A 13,767-nucleotide genomic window follows, 5' to 3' on the forward strand; every position below is an offset into this window, starting at 1 on the left:
CCAATCACAGCACACCTCGCTTTTCAGACCGATGAGCTTTGTAAAAATCGACACGTTTCAGAAAGGCGGGGCATAGAGGAGAAACAATAATGTACAGTATGTGGAAAATAATGTGTTTTTTTAACCTTAAACCGCATAAAACACATTACACCAAATAATGTTCTTTTTAGCAACATCATATGACCCCTTTAATATAATCAACTCAGCACTTAATATTTGGCAATATTATCATCTTGATTGTACAGACACTACTGATGAGAACTGAACTGAGCTACATGATGACATCACCGTTTCTCCAGAGCTGCTTTATAGAAAAAAAACTGAACTCATTCCATAATTAATGAACGTTACGGAGTTATTAAAGTGAACTGAATAATTAACTGACTTTTAACTGAAACATTTACGGTTTACTATTGTCCTTTTTTAGAGCAGAATTGAATTTTGTTGGCATCATTGAAACATTATTTTCCTGTTGAACAGTGTAATGCTTTGACATTTCTATCATGATTTATTACTAATTGTATCATTCCAAACTTGTTTAACAACAATATGTTAACCTCTTAAGACCCGAGAAAAGATTTTTAGGAAAAAACAAATTTTTTTCATGTCTTTACATTGGTTAGAGCATTAAAAAAAAATTAAGAAAAAAAATGATATTTCGTTCATAAGTTATGCTATGTCCTCGGTAGAGGACATCGGGACTCAATTAAAAAATAAAAATAAAAAAGACATGAATGAACATGCATAGGCAAAAACAATAGATATTTTAAATCACCGATACATTTTTAGTTTTCAGGATTTTTTTTTTTTTACCAAACTTTGTATAAAGATGATTCTCAACTATGTTATAACAGAATGATTTGATATAACATTTTTCTTTCTGCAAAATGTGTGTAAAATGGCCATAAACGGGTTTTCTCATTTTATACAATGCATCTATAAACAATCTAATTTGCATATTAATGTGTTTTTGGGGCAACATGTAATGAAAAAAAAAAAAGTGTAATAATGGGAGTAATATTTGACAAGATTTTCAAAATAATATATAATATTTCATAGAATATTGAAACATAATTTCTTTCCCCATTCATGTGTTATGTCTCCCAAAATGCTAATAAACATGCTTTTAGTCCCGGTGTCCTCATATGAGGACATGTATGAAATCAACATCCTGTTTCGTAACAGAAAGTCATATTTTGATTTGAAACCCCATAACATTTTCCTGAGATGTGACAGACAGTTAAAAAATAGACAGATTCAAATGATAACTATATTATCATATTTCCATAAGAGTGTCACTAAATTAATATCAGACATATTTGAAGACCAAGGAGAGGGAGTGGTGATGGACACACATCCAAACATTTAGTATCTCTGAAAAGCCCTGAATGTGCTCTGTACAGGACATCCAGACTTACAACTGTGGCATGTAACGTCTCAGAGAAATACACCAAAATATAATGCCCTCATATGAGGATGCAGGGTCTCAGGAGGTTAAGGATTGTTGGGCTCCAAACAAAATTGGACCACAGTGACTTCCATTATATTTTTTTGTCTGTGCACCTTACACTCACCTGTTGTTCCCAGGCGACGGAATCTTTGATTTCTGCTTTTTTCTCTTATCTGTAACTGCTTTACTGTAGAATGGAAGCACTGAGGCATAACCGTGCTCGGCCTCTGAAAATGTATAGTACATAACATGAGTGCTCAACAGCGCAGCCTACTTCCTCTCATGTACGATCCTTTAAACAGACTAAAAATGAGTTATTTTGTACATCTCCAGAAACATCGGACATTTGACTGGTACCTGGTTATAAATCTAAAAACAAAGTCAAATAATAAGGTTCTACCATGAGATAGAAATATCTGCTGTATGTCAGCAGCGGCTCATCAAATCAGCTGTATGCGAGAGCGCTTTCTGGTTTTGGCGCCATCGAACGATTTGGCAATTTTGAAATCAATGCTCTGCACTGTAACTATGTATCCAGTGTTTGTTGAGCCGCTGAAACTGTCGCAGAGTAACGGCCAGCGCTGCTACATTTTCAAATCTGTGACGTTTTCGCGCCTTTGTGTACAATACAGAACTGAAATGTAGGTCAGCGAGCCAAACACGATCATATCAACAATAAAAGCGATGTTTAGCACTCTACAGAAACACAAACAACGCTCTGCAAACAGGACAACACACCCAGTGCCCACATGAAAACATAATGACTGCAAACATTAATGAATGTGTACAAAATCCACGCAAACAGCAGACTGTGCGAAACGGCTTCGGTTTCAATGCAAGCAATGTGAAAGGAATAGCGCGTCTAATACCTCTTTCCCTCCGCTCCAAATATTCAGCTGCCTGCAGAAGCACTTGAATGTTGCATGTGTTTACCTCCATTTCTGACAAACAATGTTATTCTGAAAGCGCCAAGAGCGACACTGATCTATTGAAGTGTAGAGGAGACTTCGGCTATATCCAGCTCGCCGCGTCAGACGCGTCAGACGCGCCGCACCACGCCACGCCACGCCCTCCTCCACGCTCACGCGACCGCTCCCTTCAGCAGACAAGAAAACGACGCAGATTATACTAACTATTGACGGGAGTTTAAATTAAAGACGAGGACAATTTACAGTATTTGAGTTGCAAATATTATTTTATCCAAGCCCGTAAAGTGAATTCAAATGATTGAATTCGGACAAAATGTGTATGGGATAAAGTTTCCTCAAAAGTACTGCAGTCACGGATAAAAAAAAAAAAAAGATAAGCGTGAAACCAAAATTTAAAAAGGCAAGTAAAAATATTTTTGCACAAAATAAAAAAATGAAAGCAAAGTTTTCAGAATAGGAAACAATGGTCACGGATCAAAAAACAATAAGCGTAAATCAAAAACCGTAATTACGCATTAAAAAATAAAAAAATAAGCATGAATCAAAACTTTAAACAGATTTAAAACTATATCGAACAAAACTGAAATGTTAATGCAAAATTAACCGACATGCACACAAAATCATGTTTTCTTTAGTAATATTTCTCTATTTTTTTTATGCTGTCACACATTTTCTTCTCATATTTTTATATATTTTTATTTTATTTTATTTAGTCATTTATTAGACGCTTTTATCCAAAGCGACTTACAAATGAGGACAACAGAAGCAATCAATTGTAGTATTAAAACAACTAAAAACAGATCCAAAACTAAAAGCTAAATCTTTATAAATACTACCTATACACATTTTAAAAATAAAGAGATTAAATAAAAATGACAAATGCATACAACAAAATTTATAAACTTAACATTTAAATGAAAAACTAAAAATTAAGCTAAAAACAATTAAAAATATTAAAGAACAAAAGGTATGAGTATAATAATGATTCTAACATAACACTAAGCCAGACACCAAAAAAACAACTACATATGTGTGTATGTACAGCCACACACACATACATACATATATATATATATATATATATATATATACAAACACATTTATAAATTAAATATATATATTATTTCATTTCCATTTAGTTTGTTGAAGTATAAAAATCACTCAAATTAAATAAAACTAAATCTTAATAAAAGACCTATACAGACATAATAAATTCAGACTTAATGTAACTAAAATTAAAATAAATAACATACAAATAATATAAATCAAATGACAGTAGTTTATCAGTAATCCTAAAAAAATAACACTGAGCCAAACACACATGCTAAAAAACAACAACTTACTGACACATAGTAAGAAATGGGTATAAAAACTGAAACAGAAGCGAAACAAGTAATAGGAATATTTTTGTATGCTTATGCTGTTTTTCACTTCGCTCTTGTTTCCATGTTCTGTTTTATACAGTCTATAGTTCTGAGCTTGCTTTTACAAATGTTGCGGTTAGAGTTTCATGTAAATCAGAGCGTCATCATTGGTCCACTATTTCTAGATTGACAGCTCCTCTAACCAATCAGTCGAAGAGAGGATGTGACGTCACTCCAATGCACCTTCCTCATTGGCTGCCGATGCTCAGTGCTCAGTGTTCACTTGTACAGGTGAGAATGGAGAACCATCAGCTATGTGTCTGTGTGTCACTGCTATATGCCTACCTGGTGATCCATTACCATTAAAATGGTAAATTTATTATGAATGAATGTAATGTTTTTTCATTGACTAGGCTAAATTTGACTACTGATTAATGAAAATGATACTGTGACAGAAACAGTTGCAGAGGCCAGGTGGATTTGATATACACAATGATTTATTTGCATACTTATTGTGGTACATATATAATTGCATTACACTATCATATTAATGTTTTAAATATATAAAGTTTGAATATAGCAGCAATATGAAAGTAAAACAGCCAGTAGGTGGCGGCAAGTTACTAACTTGAGTGAGTCATTAAATCATTCATTCAAATGGCTTTGTTCAAATCGAAACCAATTCATTCAGTAGGAAAGGCTGCTGTGTGTTGCTCCTAGAGGACACTGTTCTGCTGTGGCTTTGTTTGGACTCTTCGTAGAAATTGAGCAAAATGAGAAAATAGTTACATTGTTGTGTTTAAGACTCACTCAAAATTTACTTCTTATATTGATTTTATACTACAGTTCAATAAACATTTGCAATGGTGCTGATATTCGGGAAAACAGCACTCTTCCTCGTGTGAAATTGCTTAACTCTGTCATTTTATAATCTCAGAGTAACACAAAATGTGATAAATCTTACAAAACCAACAACCTTATCAATGACATACTGTACATAAAAGACAAAGCTGCAAATCTGTTTAAAAAAACAATACATGACAAAAAATAAGATACAGACAATTAACAATTATGAGCAATATACAGTGAACTAAACAATTTTGACTGGCATATATTACTCTTACTCATATTATCCTCTCCTAAAAGTAATAAACATAACAAGACTTATCAATTAGGTATAGGTGAGCCAGGCACATATAACTTTTTTTTTTTTTAAATGCGTTATTACATTTTTAATTTACACTTATTATTTTTCGATCCGTGACCATTGTTTTCTATTCATTTTTACATTTTGTGCAATATATTTTTACTTGCGTTTTTTTAACTTTGGTTTCACACTTATTATTATTTTATTTTTTATACATGACAGCAATGCTTTTGGCAGAAAATGTATCCCATAATATATGGGCTTTTATTTTGTGACACTCCTTGATTCTCATGAACATTACAAAAAAGGCATAAAACGTACAGAACTGTAAACATATTTGAAACAATTGTATTTTAATAAGTATAACAATTTATTGAACACAGATATAATTTTTTTTCAAATTCATAGTGGAATTAAAATTAATTATTCTGATGTGATATGTTTGATGGTCGACAACTTTACTAAACAGATATACTGCACTTATTTCTTCAATTGTTAAAATACAGATTCATTAACATATTTAAAATAATTGACAAATAATAATAAACCCACCATGATAATAACATGATATTATTTTCACGTGCACTTGAGCTTATATGGGATTACAATTCTGCCACAATTCTGACCGCGAAAGATCATATTTTGAGCACGCAAAAGTGCGTTTTGCATGCGCGAGAACTGAGTTTTGTGGAGAAAATGTTTGTCTCGCAAAGAAGAAAGTATTTCGAACGCACGAAAATCAATTTTGCAAGTGTGCAGACCTTCTCTTTTGCGTGTGGTATGGTTGTCTAGGCAGCCAATCAGAATTTAGCAGCCTCGGTCTCTGATTGGCTGGAATTATGGCACATTTTAACGCTGGGTTGTGTTGAACACGCGAGCTGTTGGCATTTAGCGAGCACTGAGGGCGGGCATCAGGTGAGCAAGCTAGTGAAACGTTGCACCTGCAAAAGAGAAGGTCTGCACACATCCAAAAACTTATTTTAAATACAAAATTGATTTTCGTGCGCTCGAAATTCTTTCTTCTTTGCGAGACAAACATTTTCTCCACAAAACTCAGTTCGCACGCGTGCAAAATGCACTTTTGCGCCCTCAAAATATGATCTTTGGCGGTCAGAATTGTAATCCTATAAACTTAAAGGTGCAGATGCAAACAGATGAAGTGAATACAAAATATTGAATTTCACAAGTTCAAAATTTCCCGTTCAATTTTCAAGTAACTTCAACTCGTTAGCGAATAAAATTGTATCTCTACATTTTTCGTTATCAATACATTGGAGAGACTCAAAATACAAATTAAAATCAGTCATAAAGACCTTCAAACAGGGTTTAGAACTATTTCTTTTACTTTTATGAATATGACATTTACCAAATAAAATCATTAGATTCATCATAAAATTGACAGATGCATTTTTTGATTCAAAATATAAGATAACATTTTTGGATGTTAATTCACAATTGTAACCAGATTTCTGTTGAATATATATAGATAAATCTTCCCAGAATTTTTTGGAATGGTAACATAAAAAAAAAGATGTAGAATTCTTTCTGGCTGATCTGAACAAAATGAAAATTTTTCATCAAAATTCCTTTATCCATCCAACTCTGTAAATAAAGAGATTTCCGGTCAACTGTAATATAAACATTATTCCACAAGATTGCTTTATGTGGAGAAAAGTTATGCACATAACATAACTTCCTGGCCTTGAGAGCTTGTTGATAGAAATTAGATAATGCCACAGGTAGTTTGCTAGTCGGGTAATCACACATTAACAAAAAGCGTAAACCTCCAACTTTTTAAAAAATATTATATGGTATAAAAAACCATATTGAGTCTGATTTAAGTAGACAGTAGACAGACATTTTAGAACTCATTGTTGCACCGGAAGTTCCAGTGTGACGTCAGTTTGTTGTGTGCACCAGCTGATCATCAGCCAGAGCCGACAGAAAACACTGCTCGCACGCACACAAACATCCTCGAACGAGATGTCGGGTTTGTAGTATTTGGAGGAAAACGTGACGTGCGGTGGATGTATTTGAATGAAGAGAGCGACTCGTTCGGGACGAAACGCTGGCCTGCTGAAGGTCTCTTCTGAAGCTGTTGTTTTGACGCTCTGCCGCCACATAATCATATAACACGATGGAAACGATTCTTGCCTGCTTAGGAAGTAGTGTCGCTGGAGACGTGTAAAAACGCCAGTGCCTCATAACACTGTACTTTCAGTGCAAATCAGCTAGATCACAAGGAAAGCTCTTCCGTCTGCGAGAAAATGTGGTGGAAACTCTTCTTTTTGCTCCTGTATTTTTCCATGTTATTCATCCTGGCTCGTTTTTGTGAAGCCATCGTCTGGTATGAGACGGGGATTTTCGCCACCCAGCTGGTGGATCCGGTGACATTGAGCTTCAAGAAACTCAAAACCATCCTGGAGTGTCGTGGATTGGGATACTCCGGCCTGGCGGAGAAGAGGGATGTGAGGGAACTGGTGGAAAACTCGGGTAACAAGCTGTTTACCTTCACTGACACCTATACACTTGTTTTTTAACAATTCAGTTTGATCATGATCATGCAATGTTTGCTTTTGAAGGGGAGCTGATGCAAGGGGAGCTCTACTCGGCTCTCAAGAACGAGAAGGAGCAAGTGGGATCTGACTCCAGCACCACTTTCAGTGGAGAAATGCACTTTTATGAATTAGTGGAAGACACTAAAGATGGTATCTGGTTAGTTCAGGTTAGTGTTAATCCTATATCTAAACTGTATCTAAAATGTGTTACTTATTTACTCGCATATCATTCAAAACCAACATTCTGTTCAGTTAAAGGGGTCATATGATGCGATTTAAATGTTTCCTTTCTCTTTGGAGTGTTACAAGCTCTTGGTGCATAAAGAAGATCTGTAAAATTGCAAAGACTAAAGTCTGAAATCCAAAGAGATATTCTTTATAAAAGTTAAGAGTCAGCACGCCTACCTAAAACATCTCGTTCTAACACGCCTCCACATGTCTACATCACTATGTGGGAAGATTTGCATAACGCCACCCAAATGTTCACGCAAAGAAAGAAGGTGTAACTTTTATTCTCGCTGTAGTATTGTTGCCGCCGCCATTTCGTGAAGGCGCTGTGTGTTTCGTTGTGAAAGCGAAACTACTTTGTTTGGTCTTCCAAAAGAGGACGATATCCGTCCATAGTCCAGCCCGGGGCCGTCACATGTGTTTGCTGCAGGCATCACAGTATGGTAAGGGGCGTAACATTTCCGTCACACGCTTGAGGTATTCGGCCAATCACAACGCACTGGATAGCTGGCCAATCAGAGCACACCTTGCTTTTCAGACCGATGAGCTTTGTAAAAATCGACGCGTTTCAGAAAGGCGGGGCATAGAGGAGAAACAATAATGTACAGTATGTGGAAAATAATGTTTTTTTTTACCTTAAACTGCATAAACGCATTTCATTACACCAAATACACAAAATAATGTTCTTTTTAGCAACATCATATGACCCCTTTAAGAAATTGAATTCTAAATGTTCATTAGGGCTGTGCAATTAATCGCATGCGATTGTCATGCGTATTTCATCAGTAAAGCCGGTTCCGTGATTAGTAGTAAATCTCCATCGTGTGCTTTCAGATGGAGCGGCATTTAATACACAGAGCCGTAGTTCACTGACAATTAGGCAATATCGCGTTCATAATCGCAGATGAATCGCATTCAATTATGAACGCGATATCGCCTAGCTTGTCAGTGATCTACGGCTCTGTGTATTAAATGCCACTCCATCTGAAAGCAGGTGATGGATATTTACTACTAATCACGGAACCGGCTTTACTGACAAGATGCGCATGACAATAGCATGCAATTAATTGCACAGCCCTAATGTTCATGCAGCTTTAATATTGCTGCTATGGTTTTATTGTTGCTGTTTGAATGACATGGGCGCATGACGATACTAACAGAAGTTAAATTTTTAGATGAGTTATTGAAAGGTGGTACAGAAACTGAAACCACAGCCTACTCATTTCAATGAAATGTAATGTCTCTGTACTGTTCTCATACACATTAAGATGTCTGCTTGTGTGAGAATGGAACCCAACAGGATTTAGTATCAGTTGCTGCAGCAAAATTATCCATTATAATTATTAATTATTATCCCAATTTTATTCATCTAAATGTGTCACAAATAGACATGGGTGTTACTTTATGTTTTTGTTTACATAATATAAAAAATATATATTAAATACTTTTATATTGTATATGAAAAGATAATTTTCTTCTTCTTAGGTAATAGCCCAAGATAGAAATCCACTGTTGAGCACTGCCAACTGGGGCAAAATGGTACAGAAGGTTTCTCAGTTTGGCATTCGAACAGGCATTTTCAACTGTTCAAGTGACTCAAGGTAAGAAAGACTCCACTTATTTTCAGCAGTATACCTCTAACAACTGAAAGTAGGCTGTTATTCACATTCCTGTGAGCTGATCAACCAAGAATTGCATGTTTGAAATGTGCTGCATGGTAAACAGCTGACCCAAATGTTTTTTTTTTACACGAACTATTACAACTATGTGGGAATATATTCTCCACATATGTTTCTAAAAGAAATTGAGTCATTGATTGTTCAAGTGAAGTCACTTTATTTATATAGCGCTTTAAACAATACGGATTGTGTCAAAGCAGCTTTACAGTATTAAACAGGAAAATATGCAAATATTTATTTTCATGTTTTTTTTTTTTTCAAACCAAAAGTTAACATCAGTATGTTGTAATAATTTGTATTCTTTTTCAAAATGATTTCATATACTGCATGACACTACACAATTTGACAACCTGAACTGAAAAAATAACTTCCTACATTTGTTACACCACCCTCACCTTGATGAAATGGACAAACATTTTTAAAATAGGAATTCAAATCCAAATAGCTTGACTAATTAATATTTAAGTAATTAAGAGATTTTGACAATCAGATGTTCTTCCTTCATTCTGACCTACGGACATTTTTTCTTTTACTTTAAAGGAACATTTTCATCATTTTCCATCTCCCCTAGAGTTAAACAGTTGAGTTTTACCGTTTTCGAATCCATTCAGCAGATCTCCGGGTCTGGCGGTAGCACTTTTAGCTGTAGCTTAGCATAGATCATTGAATCTGATTAGACCGTTAGCATCTCGCTCAAAAATGACCAAAGAGTTTCTATATTTTTCCTATTTAAAACTTGATGGGTGCAGCAGGCGCAATGATATTACGCAGTAATATACACTGAACAAAATTATAAACGCAACACTTTTGTTTTTGCCCCCATTTTTCATGAGCTGAACTCCAAGATCTAAGACTTTTTCTATGTACACAAAAGGCTCTTGCGTTTATAATTTTGTTCAGTGTAAATTATATTATATGTAAATAAATTTCAATCCATGAATTCAAAATATTTATCATAGAAGATGTTTCATTGTCTGAAAAAAAAAAAATGTTTTGTTTTCATTCCTCCTTGTCAGGTATTGTCATAAACGGGGCTGGATGAAGTCCACCCTCATCATGTCTGTCCCGCAGACCAATGCATCCAAAGGGAAGGTCATGCTGAAGGAGTACAATGGCAGACGCATCGAAACAGAGCACATCTTTAAGTGGATGACTGCGCACGTCGCCTCTCGCATCAAAACCATACGTTTCTCTGAGCAATTAATGGATGACTGGTATCAGATGGAAAAGCAGCCAGTGAAGATGTTCTTGTTTGCCAGACTGCTTCAGCCCCCGGCGTTTTTCTCAGCTCTCAGCATCAAATTCACAGGGCGCATCGAGTTTATCTTCGTCGATGTGCGCAACTGGGACAACACCAGCTGTCTGGAGGAGATTGGGGTGCAGCAAATGCCCTCATACATCCTCAAAACACCAGAAGGCATCTACAGATACGGCAATAGCACCGGGGAATTCATTTCCTTGCATGCCATGGATGCATTTCTTCGATCCGTACAGCCAGAAGTCAATGACTTGTTCATTTTGAGCTTGGTTATGGTCAATCTAATGGCTTGGATGGACCTTTTCATTACGCAGGGAGCCACCATAAAACGCTTTGTGGTTTTAATCAGCACACTGGGGACTTATAACTCCTTACTCATAATTTCCTGGCTGCCCATCCTTGGTTTTCTTCAGCTTCCATACCTGGATAACTTTTATGAGTACAGCCTGAAACTGTTGCGTTACACAGACACCACTACTATTGCCTCTTGGGTCCGGGCCGACTGGACCTTCTATTCATCTCACCCAGCTCTCTTCCTCAGCACTTATCTAGCCCATGGCCTTCTCATCGACTACTTTGAGAAGAAAAGAAGATGTAGCAACGAAGACCAAAACGCGAACAACCTAGAGTGGTTGTCAAGTCTCTGGGATTGGTACACCAGCTACTTAGTACATCCCATTGCCTCGTTCCAGAACTTTGAGTCCGACTGGGATGATGATCCCAATTTCCTTTTGCAAAGATTGGCATTCCCAGACCTCTGGCTTCGCCCGCTTGTTCCAATAGACTACATCAAGAACCTGCCCACCTGGAAGTTCAGACTTGCACAGTCTGAGAGGCTCAACCCAGTGGAATGTGACAACCTACAAAAAACCATGACAAACCCAAATGGCGGCTCCAGCGGGGACCAGGAAGTGCATCACTACAGTTCTGAAGTTCTTCACAATAATGACGGGTGTTCGGCTGCAACAAAGTCAAAGGAGTCGTGGTCTGGTGGAGGGGAACAGGACACTGATTGGTCTCATTGGCCTTGTGGCATGCTCCACTGCACGGAGTGTGTTGTGTGTCTCGAGAACTTTGAAACGGATTGCCTTGTCATGGGTTTACCGTGTGGCCATGTTTTTCACCAGCAGTGCATCATGGTCTGGCTAGCTGGTGGGCGGCACTGTTGCCCTGTTTGCCGGTGGCCATCTTACAAGAAAAAAACCCACAAGACAACATGCAACTGAACAGCTTGAACCAGAATAGTCCTGGTGCGATTAGTTTATGTCTTGCTTCCTTCACTTATTTAAAAAAACAAAAAAAAACAATTGACTTAATGTGTTCATCTTTAGCCTTTATATTCATAACATTGGCTCCTGGGTTTTTGTTGGTGGTTTAAACTTGCACAGGTATTAATTAAAATCTTTTTTTTTAATGGGGAAAAAAACTTGATTTGAGTCATATACCTTGTACTTAGATTAAAAAAAAAGAATAGATTTCAAAAGCTAAATTATGCAAATGATAAAATATTGAATGGTAAATTCAATGCATATGGTTGAAAAGTTTCTGTTGTAGCACTCATCATCCCAATCAGACAGAAGAGAAATCCACATGTTCCTGTACTTGAGAATTACATCTTGTGCTCAGTGTGTTTCCAAATGTGAATAATCTTTCTAAAATCGAGCTACCCTACTAAGTCATTGGGGAATTGAAGACTTAAGGAGATGTATTTATATAAAGAATTGACCATCTGGGCATGTCATAATTTTATTTTAAATTTTTTTTTAAAAGAAGAATAGCTTTACATAACTTGAATAAAACTGCCCTGTGCATAATTGAAAATGGCCAAGGCTTTGACATGCTATTCTTAATGGCTCCATCTGCAATTAGGTTATTGTCATGTTGGAACATGTTAGTTTGTTTATTTTTGAACAGCGTTTTGCCACTAACACTAATAAAGAATTTACCCCCTTGACTTTTGCTGTTTGTCAGAGTTTAAAAGTGATTTGGGAATTTAAACCTGTAATTTCGTCCATTTGTTTTCCACCGATGGTACACGTGGATCCCCTCTATCTAGTCACTACCATTTTAAAATAAAATGGTAAGTGAACTTTTAAACATGAGTTAGCCTAAACAATCTACACATCTGTAGTTTTTACATGTTAATTATGCAGTAGTCTTCCTTGCACCTTCACCTTATGTCTCTTACAATAATTGATCATATCACAAAATATAATAATACCTCAGGTATTAACAGTGTTGGGGATAATGCATTACAAGTAACGCGAGTTACGTAATCAGATTACTTTTTTCAAGTAACTAGTAAAGTAACGCATTACTTTTTAATTTACAAGAGAATATCTGAGTTACTTTTTCAAATAAGTAGCGCAAGTTACTTTTGTTTCCAATTTATTGACTGACAGCTCTCCTGTCCCCATGTTGAGAGAAATCAGAAGATGTTACTGTAGTTCTAAAATAAATATGAATATGCATTAATTCATCTCACTCACTCACAAAACAATTTTTTATGATGAAGTCATAGAAATATACATTTATATACAGATATATATAAATGTATATACAGATAAAAATATACAGATATACATTTAAGTCTTTTTTTATTGCTGAAGTGTGTTGAAATGTCTTCTTCTGCATTCTACTGTATGGACGTAAATTTACTTTCCCTTCAGCCTGAGGCTTATGCATTTCACTTTTGGTGTGAAAAGGCTTTTATATTTGCCAAAAATATAACTTTTTTTATTTTAAAAACAAGCAAGCAAGCCCAGTCCAGATTGTAAAAAAGTAACGCAAAAGTAACGTAACACATTACTTTTAAAAGTAACTTTCCCCAACACTGGGTATTAATGAGGTTTATTGAGGTGCTATTACTTTTAATATTTTTTTTTCACATTACAGTAATGAGAACGTGGCTACGGTATTTTGCATAATTTGGGGGAAATGTGCTTATTTGCGCTGAAAATAATTCCACAATGCGAACAAAAAAATTTTTATATATGCAAAATATATTTTTACTTTGGACTTTTGGGGGGATTGGGAGAAAAGCGATCTCACGTGACATTTGCCACTATCATCAAAATAAAATGACAAAATGAATTTACACTCTTTGAAAGAGATCGCATGCTCAGCTGCATTTTACATTAGTAACAAACTGTAA

At 35.8% G+C, this 13,767-nt stretch overlaps 2 protein-coding genes across 2 annotated transcripts in view; one reads left to right on the forward strand and one right to left on the reverse strand.

The window, feature by feature from the left end:
• LOC107558056 (max dimerization protein 3-like) overlaps positions 1-2,673 on the reverse strand; it is a 7,374-nt gene extending 4,701 nt beyond the window's left edge. Inside the window, exons 1-2 of the mRNA XM_016241666.1 lie at positions 2,320-2,673; positions 1,575-1,677 (exon numbers count right to left, since the gene is read on the reverse strand). Of these exons, the coding sequence (XP_016097152.1) occupies positions 1,575-1,677; positions 2,320-2,389 (173 nt within the window). The 5' untranslated portion in view covers positions 2,390-2,673. The remainder of the gene's footprint in view (positions 1-1,574; positions 1,678-2,319) is intronic.
• Positions 2,674-6,776: 4,103 nt separating this feature from the next.
• rnf103 (ring finger protein 103) lies at positions 6,777-12,561 on the forward strand. Its single transcript, XM_016241663.1, has 4 exons — positions 6,777-7,383; positions 7,473-7,615; positions 9,162-9,277; positions 10,372-12,561. Exons 1-4 carry the CDS (start codon positions 7,158-7,160, stop codon positions 11,837-11,839), a joined length of 1,953 nt encoding a protein of 650 aa, XP_016097149.1. The 5' UTR covers positions 6,777-7,157; the 3' UTR covers positions 11,840-12,561.
• Positions 12,562-13,767: the final 1,206 nt, after the last annotated feature.

The sequence above is a fragment of the Sinocyclocheilus grahami genome, unplaced genomic scaffold, assembly GCF_001515645.1.
Source record: "Sinocyclocheilus grahami isolate Dianchi unplaced genomic scaffold, SAMN03320097.WGS_v1.1 scaffold630.1, whole genome shotgun sequence".
NCBI classification, from domain to species: Eukaryota; Metazoa; Chordata; class Actinopteri; order Cypriniformes; family Cyprinidae; genus Sinocyclocheilus; species Sinocyclocheilus grahami.